We start from the raw sequence: 9,159 nt of genomic DNA on the forward strand, positions 1-9,159 counted from the left end.
GGCCCGCGCGTCTCGTTCGCCAATGCCGTCTTCTCCGACGCGTCGCTGCCGCTCAAGCCGTCCTTCAAGGAGGTGGCCGTGGGAAAGTACAGAGCCGAGACCCACTCTGTCGACTTCAAGACTAAGGTAATCAAAGCCAAGACCCACTGTCGTATTTCACCATTAAATTTTTACGACGATGTTAAAAGCTCGGACATATACAAACTTTTTTTTTGTGAATTTTCTTGAATTTATAAACTTTGTTTTCATCATTCATCTTGGGCGCACCCATAATTCAATGTTGCAACCATTAGTTGAAACAATGAACATAAATAGGATATAAAAAAAACTGACACATGCACATGTACTCTCTCCATCGAAATATATGGGCCCAACATGTTTTTTGAAGTTGTCTTTGACCGTCGATAAGATTAATAATTATATTATTAAAAACTCCTTTCATATACAAACTTGATGATATGATTTGTGTAGCATGCATGTTAGGCCTTGTACAATGAAAGGTGCTTAGGGGAGGTGTTTAGAGAAATAAACCAGACATTTTTTAAGCATCGGGCTTATTTATATAGGATAGACGCTTAACTAAGCGTCTCTCCTGTAGAAATAGGCATCGGTGCTTCAGAAAAACCCGGTTTATTTTTCTAAGCACCTCTCATTGTACAAGGCCTTATGTACTCCCTCCGTTTTTATTTAGTCCGCATATTAGCTATGGTCAAAGTCAAGCTTTGCAAACTTTGACCAAGTTTATAAACAAAAATATTAACATATACAATAACAAATCAATACCATTAGATTCATTATTGAATGTACTTTCACATCATATAAATTTATTACGATAAATGTTTATATTTTTTTTTATAAACTTGGTCAAACTTTACAAAGTTTGACTTTAGTCAAACCTAATATGCAGAGTAAATAAAAACGGAGGGAGTATTATTTCTTTAACCCGTGGTCAAAGATAACTTAAAAAATCTTATTAGGTCCTATATATTAGTATGAGGGGCGGGGGTACATATTCTTGCCATGCTTCTCTAGTGCTGCAGTTATACTTGTTTCTATTCAGGGTAAATTCGATCTTAAGAGATACCGATATGAAGTGGTATGTAATATGGTGATTTGCAAGTGTGTGAGGCCCTGCTAATTAATCATCATAACTTAGAGATACATAGCATGTTATTTATATGAACAAAGGGGCCTTTTAGAAGTATTAGCTCGCCTAAAGATTTTGATGGCAGAGAATTTCTAACAGATGGAACTGTGCAAACACTATTACTATTATGTTGAAAATTTAGCACATATTCGTTACAGAATCTTATCATTTCTGTCGTTACGGCAATTGTACTAAATAGTTATGTATTTTATCTTGGTATAGGCTGCTGAAGTGGCTGGTCAAGTGAACTCATGGGTTGACCAAGTCACATCGGGTCTCATCAAAGAGATACTTCCAGCGGGGTCCATTGAGGCTGACACGAGACTGGTTCTTGGGAATGCATTGTATTTCAAAGGAACTTGGGTTCAGAAATTTCATGCATCGGACACTAAAGATGATAATTTCTACATCCTCGACAAGACATACTTCTTCCAAAAGCACAAGACAATAGAAGCACCATTCATGTCTAGTACAAAGAACCAATATATTTCGTCTTTTGAAAACTTAAAGGTGCTTAAGCTTCCTTACCAGCACGGCGGGGACAAGACGCAGTTCTCCATGTACATACTTCTTCCAAAAGCACAAGATGGTCTTTGGAGCTTAGCAAGAAAGTTGACCTCTGAACCAGAGTTTCTGGAGAAGCATATCCCTGCTCGAGCGGTTCCAGTCGGACAATTCAGGATCCCTAAGTTCAAGATATCATTTGATTTTGAAGCGTCCAAATTGTTCAAGAGTTTGGGACTCCAACTTCCATTCAGCACAGAAGCAGATCTTTCAGAAATGGTTGATTCCCCGTTGGGACAAAGTCTGTGTATCTCATCTATATTCCACAAGTCATTTGTAGAAGTGAATGAAGAAGGAACCGAGGCTGCCGCGGCAACTTTTGCGGTAGCCATGTCTAGATCGCTTTCAGCAGTTCCTCCCAGGAAGGTGGATTTTGTCGCTGATCACCCTTTCCTCTTCGTGATACGAGAAGACATGACCGGTGTGGTGCTATTCGTCGGTCATATGGTCAATCCTATACTTGCAGCATAGCGTGTGTAACTGTGTATAGTGAACCATTGTCCATGGTGCAAGCGTGATCGTGACGGCGTCCGTCACAGGAAGGCCTTTCTCCATCTTGTTGCTAGTCCAATAAATGTACGTAGTAGTACATGCTTCTTTTCCAAAACTATAAAAGAGTTGCATGTGGTATGATGTTTTGGCTTTCAAATTGTGCCTTGCTTGGTGTACGCCTGAAATACTCTCTTCGTACCATAATGTAAGAATGTTTTTGACGGAGGGAGTATATTATACTAGTCTTTGGATATGAATTTCGTAGAAAAGCAGCCAGGCACTCCATTCTACCATGGTTTACAGGGGTTAGAGAATTTGGAACCTTCTCTGCTTTGGAACAGAACATTTCAATTCGACCACAAGCTAAGCCCCACACAGCATGACCCTGATGCAAATCCCATTTACGCAATGTCACGCAAATCTCCTTAACAGTAAAAACTTTACACACTTGCATCATAATCCAAAATCTGGATTCCAGTACTAAGAAAACACCGTGCATCTAAAGCAAACACCCAAAAGGCCACAAGACATCTAGAAATGTTTCCCGATTCAAGAAAATTGTTTAAAAAATTACAATTTTCAAAAATGTTTGCAAATAGTATAAAATGTTCATGAATTCAAAAATGTTCTAGATTTCAGAAAATGTTCAAAAATTTGTAAAAGTGTTCACTAATTTGAAAAATATTCACATTTTCAAATATATGCACGAGTTTAAAAATGTTCATGATTTCACGAAATTGAGAGTGATAGTGTATCTCGGTGATGCAGCAAAATGTGGTCATGGTCACTGAAGATTATGATATTTTTTTTTCTTTCTTTGCAACGCACGACCCTTTTGCTAGTCAGACAAAAAAAAAAAACTAACACGTGTACATGTACGTAATCTTGCCCTTTACTCACAAAAAAACATTTTTCTTGTCCTTTATTTTCTTTATGGAATTCCTATCCTTTTATAGGTGTGTCAAATTTCATGAAAAAAAGTTACGCACTTATGTTTTTTTAAAATGGTTTACCTTCAGAAATTCCCTTTTTAGATAACAGGATTTTGTGTCCTCTCTAAAGCCCGTGATTGTTTCTTCTGACGAAATTGCTTTGCGTACGGCCCTTTTACATGTGCATACGATTTGTAATACGCTCCTTCTTTAAGTAGCAGTTTTATCCCATGATGACTTACTAGTGTTGTACAAGCGTCGTCGTAAAAAGTGTCAGACGTGTAGCACTGCTCTTCTTCTTCTTATTGCATTGCGGCGAGGATTGGTTGCAATATATTCTAATGAGATTGGTTGTATAGAGCACAAATATGTGAATTATTAATATAATGTGTTTTTTGTATATTGTAAACTTTTTTCAACGCATAGTCATGTATTGAGGTAGTCATTTTTCCATGCTTGCATGGTTGCATGTGCATTAAGCATGCTAGTTGGGTGGAGCATGCAATTGAAAAGGAGGGAATAATAATTGAAGAGGTGGCATGTGTGGTGAGGTGGCATATGTGCATGCTGAGATAAATAGGATAATGTGGGTCAACTTCTTATGTATACTAGATGATGCCCCGCACGTTGTTGCGGGAATATTTGCAATATATTTCAAAGATGTTGATTTTATGTATTGAAGAAATAACATGAGAGGTAAAAACTATATATATATATATATATAGTTACAGTCATATTGATTCACTTTGTAAAATTTGGCATAAAAAAGGTTAGAAGACCAGAAAAATTACATTTCATGTACATTTTACACTATGTTTTTACATTTGTAATTTATGTAACATAATATATTTTTTACAGCGATTATATATTTTCTTATGTTCTCTTTTTATGTCCGGAATAAGACAAAATTTAAGAAACGTAAAATTACGGTGCATTGATGTTAAAATAGAGGGGGTGAAGAATAACTATTCCTCACCCAGGGTGACGAATAGCGCGACCCTATATTTCTATGACTCATTGAATGTTGAGGTGGAGCCTTGTCTAATGCATGTTGCTTGATGAGGTGTCACACTTGCATGTTGAGAGAAATAAGTTACTCGGGCTAGCTATTTAGATATAGAAGATCCATGACATATGATTAATGGGAGTTTACACAATAATCCCTGGTGACATTTTGGTCCAACCCATTTGGGATCTGGCCCATACGAGATAACATTGCCAGTAGAAAAACCTAACCATCCCCATTTCCCATAGTTTCATCGCACTCCTTTCCATAGCCTACTTTTTTTACTCCCTCCCCACGTGCCACACAGGTCCCGTAGAACTCTCTAACACTATCAGTTCATTGCCCTTTGTGAAAATAATTCAGATGTTCACTGTTCGGTACAACCAATATGAATTAATGGAAGTTTTAATTTAGTATCCTATAGTGCATTTTTGCATCATTTGTTCCATGGTGGCATATAGCTTCTCTAGCGCTGCAGTTAAACTTCTGTCTAATCATGGTAAATTTGATCTTAACAATTACTTTTATGGGAATACTTTATTGTTTAGATCATGCATTGGTATGTAATATGGTGATTTGCAAGTGTATGGGGCCCTACTAATTAATCAACATAGATATACATAACCTGTTATTTTTATGAGCAAAGGTATCTTTCAGGAGTATTAGCTCACCTAAAGATTTTGACGGCGCGGGAATTTCCAACATATGGAGTTGTTTTTTGTGGTAATTGTGCAAAGACTTAGTATTATGTTGGAAATTTAGCACATATTCGTTACAGAATATTGCCATTTCTCTATGTTGGTCATTTAAGAGATAGTAATTGGATTGTTTATTGAATTATGACAATTGTAGTAATTAATTATGCATTTTTTCTTGCTATAGGCTGCCGAAGTTGCTGGTCAAGTGAACTCATGGGTTGACAAAGTCACACTGGGTCTCATCAAAGAGATACTTCTTGCGGGGTCCATTGAGACTGATATATTGGTTCTTGGGAATGCTTTGTATTTCAAAGGAGCTTGGACTCAGAAATTTCATGCATTAGACACTAAAGGTGATAATTTCCACCTTCTTGACAAGACATCAATAAAAGCAACATTCATGTCTAGTACAAAGAACCAATATATTTCGTGTGTTGAAAACTTAAAGGTACTCAAACTTCCTTACTAGCAAGGTGGGTTCAAGAGGCAGTTCTCCATGTACACACTTCTTCCAGAAGCACAAGTTGGCCTTTGGAGCTTAGCAGAAAAGTTGACTTTCGAGCCAGAGTTTCCGGAGAAGCAAATCCCTGCTCAAGTGGTTCCAGTCAGGCAATTCAAGATCCCTAAGTTCAAGATATCATTTGATTTTGAAGCGTCCAAATTGTTCAAGAGTTTGGGCCTCCAACTTCCATTCAGCACAGAAGCGGATCTTTCAGAAATGGTCGATTCCCCGTTGGGACGGAGTTTGTATGTCTCATATATATTCCACAAGTCATTTGTAGAAGTGAATGAAGAAGGAACTGAGGGCCGCGACAACTTTTGCGGTAGTCATGTGTAGATCGCTTTCAGCAGTTCCTCCCATGAAGGTGGATTTTGTCGCGGATCACCCTTTCCTCTTCGTGATACGAGAAGACGTGACTGGTGTGGTGCTATTCATCGGTCATGTGGTCAAGCCTCTACTTGCAGCGTAGCGCGTGTCTGGTGAACCACTATCCATGGTGCAAGCGTGATCGTGATGGTGTCCGTCACATGAAGGCCTTTCTCCATCTTGTTGCAATACTCCTTTTCCAAAACTATAAAAGAGTTGCTTGTGGTATGATGTTTTGGCTTTCAAATTGTGCCTTGCTTGGTGTACGTCTGAAATACTCTCTTCCTACCATAATGCAAGAATGCTTTTGACGGAGGGAGTATATTATGGGATGAACACGGTTTCTGAGGTTGTCTTTGACAGTTTATAAGATTAATAATTATATCATTAAAAATTCCTTTCACATAAAAGTTTGATGATATAATTTGTGTAACATCCATGTTATGTATTATTTCTTTAACCCATGGTCAAAGGCAACCCCGGAAAACTTTAGGTCCTATATATTTGTAGGATGGGGGGGGGGGGACACATTTCATGAATAAGAAGCTAAGCACTTGCATTTTTAGGGGTTTACACAAACATGTACACACCTATAAAAACTTCTTTGTATTAATGAAAGTTTACAGAAACATGTATGCATCTATAAAATTTCATATTTTTTGACACCTGCATTTTGATTTTTTTTGTTTCATCTCAAGAGCATATTTCTAAAAAATTTAACCTGAGAGTTTATTTCTAGTAAAAACAATCCATGGTGACTTTGGTCCAATCAGTCTCAAATCCGGCCCATACAAGGCCCATCCCCCCACATAGCCTATATTTTTTTCACTCCCTTCCCATGTGCCACACAGGTCCCATAAAACTCTCAAACAGTATCAATTCATCACCCTTCTGTGAAAATAATTATGATGTCACTGTTCAGTACAACCAATACAAATTAATGGAAGTTCTAATTTATTAACCTGTGGTGCAATCTTGCTTCATCTGTTTCGCAGTAGCATATGTTGTGCTGCAGTTATACTTCTGTCTAATCATGGTAAAATCGATCTTAAGAGATACCTATATGAAGTAGTATGTTTTTTTAGAATCACCGGGGGAGGAGTTCCTCCACCTGAATATATTACTCAAAGTGGCCATAATGCCAGGAGTGTGATCCAGTTTATAAGGAAAACCGAATCGAAAACCTTAACAAATTGACCCCATTTATAAGGAAACCCGGGCCGAAAACCATACAAGCAACAAGTGTTGCAAGAAGAAGAGAAGAACATGGACGCCAAACAAAAGGCATGACCTAACTAGCAGACTAATAGGACCAAGTAGATGAGGGGTACGTCGAGGGATCACAATACCAAGACTCTACAAGCAGCCTAACGCACCGCATCGGCGTGCGTATCAAACTCCACGGCACAACAGAGGAGCCTCCACAATCAACGAGTGCGCTGCTAATTAATCAGCATAACTTAGAGATACATAGCATGTTATTTTTATGGGCAAAGGTGCCTTCCAGAAGTATTAGCTCGCCTAAAGATTCTGATGGCAGGGAATTTCTAACAAATGAAACTGTGCAAAGACTATTACTATTATGTTGGAAATTTAGCACATATTTGTTATAGAATCTTATCATTTCTGTCTTTTGGTCATTTCAGAGACAGTAACTGGATTGTATATTGCAGTTATGGAAATTGTACTAAATAATTATGTATTTTGTCTTGGTATAGGCTGCCGAAGTTGTTGCTCAAGTGAACTCATGGGTTGACAAAGTCACATCGGGTCTCATCAAAGAGATACTTCCCGCGGGATCCATTGAGACTGATATGAGACTGGTTCTTGGGAATGCATTGTATTTCGAAGGAACTTGGGCTCAGAAATTTCATGCATCAGACACTAAAGATGATAATTTCCACCTTCTAGACAAGACATCAGTAAAAGCACCATTCAAGTCTAGTACAAAGAACCAATATATTTCGTGTTTTGAAAACTTAAAGGTACTTAAGGTTCCTTACAAGCAAGGCGGGGACAGGAGGCAGTTCTCCATGTACTTACTTCTTCCAGAGGCACGAGAAGGTCTTTGGAGCTTAGCAGGAAAGTTGACCTCCGAGCCAGAGTTTCTGGAGAAGCATATCCCCGCTCGAGTGGTTCCAGTCAGGCAATTCAAGATCCCTAAGTTCAAGATATCATTTGATTTTGAAGCGTCCAAATTGTTCAGGAGTTTTGGCCTCCAACTTCCATTCAGTACAGAAGCAGATCTTTCGGAAATGGTCGATTCCCCGTTGGGAGAGAGTTTGTGTGTCTCATCTATATTCCACAAGTCATTTGTAGAAGTGAATGAAGAAGGAACTGAGGCTGCCGCGGCAACTGTTGCGGTAGTCATGTGTAAATTGCTTCCAGCAGTTCCTCCCATGAAGATGGATTTCGTCGCGGATCACCCTTTCCTCTTTGTGGTACGAGAAGACGTGACCGGTGTGGTGCTATTCGTCGGTCATGTGGTCAATCCTCTGCTTGCAGTGTAGCGCATGTGTAGTGAACCATTGTCCATGGTGAAAGCGTGATCGTGACGGCATCCGTCACATGAAGGCATTTCTCCATCTTGTTGCAAGTTCAATAAATGTATGTAGTAGTACATGTTCCTTTTTCAAAACTATAAGAGTTATTGCTTGATGTATGGTGTTTTGGCTTTCAAACTGTGCTTTGCTTGGTGCACGTATCAAATATTGATATGCTAGTCTATGGATATGAATTTCATAGAAAAGCAGCTAGGTACTCCATTCTATGATGGTTTACAGAGGTTAGAAAATTTGGAAACTGCTCCGCTTTGGAACAGAGCATTTTAATTTGACCACAAGATACGAGCATCTACAGCCGCGACCTACAAATCCGGGCCCTCAAACGCCCGCGAGCATTGACTGGACACTTGTCAAATCACGTCATCTACATCGGTGTATCTCATATCTTGTACCTCATATCCATACTAAGCATGCAACGTAAATTAAAAACAACGTAGATCATCACATAAACATAGAATCAGACATAAAAATGCACATTCTGATCACCAAAAGATCACCGACGGATGTCCAAAAGATCGCCAAAGTTCACATAATTCACATAAACGGCTGATAAGTTTAAACTAGATTTCTAAAAACTTAAAATTAAAGACAGAGACGGCGGAGCTTCACCACTTCCTCGCCGGCCCTTTGCCCTTTCGGTCGCCGGCGCAACTGTAGGCGTCGGCGGTTGGTGGCGGATCCTCCGAGTTGTCGGACGAGGAGCCGTGGTGGTCATCGTCGGATGTGTCAGAGAGGATGATGCGCCCTTTCAACCGCTGGACCTCCGTGTCCTACTGCCGCTTGAGCTTCGCGAGCCGAGCCACCTCCGCCGCTGCCTCCGCCGCCTCGTGCTCGGACTGCTCAATGGCAATCCGGAGTGCCTTGGCGTTCTTCCGGCGAAGCCGCCGC

General features: G+C 39.5%; 1 protein-coding gene and 2 pseudogenes across 1 annotated transcript; all 3 read left to right on the forward strand.

Moving 5' to 3' along the window:
• Positions 1–3: 3 nt before the first annotated feature.
• LOC125529708 (serpin-ZXA-like) lies at positions 4–2,386 on the forward strand (the record flags this gene model as incomplete). Its single annotated transcript, XM_048694136.1, has 2 exons — positions 4–126; positions 1,370–2,386. Coding segments are annotated over 2 exons (936 nt in total), but the record flags the coding sequence as incomplete, so codon positions are not given.
• A 2,460-nt stretch (positions 2,387–4,846) lies between these two features.
• On the forward strand, positions 4,847–5,810 carry LOC125529709 (annotated as a pseudogene).
• Positions 5,811–7,404: 1,594 nt separating this feature from the next.
• Positions 7,405–8,217, forward strand: LOC125529710 (annotated as a pseudogene).
• The last annotated feature ends 942 nt before the right edge of the window (positions 8,218–9,159 follow it).

This window comes from Triticum urartu, unplaced genomic scaffold (assembly GCF_003073215.2).
Source record: "Triticum urartu cultivar G1812 unplaced genomic scaffold, Tu2.1 TuUngrouped_contig_5788, whole genome shotgun sequence".
Lineage (NCBI taxonomy): Eukaryota > Viridiplantae > Streptophyta > Magnoliopsida > Poales > Poaceae > Triticum > Triticum urartu.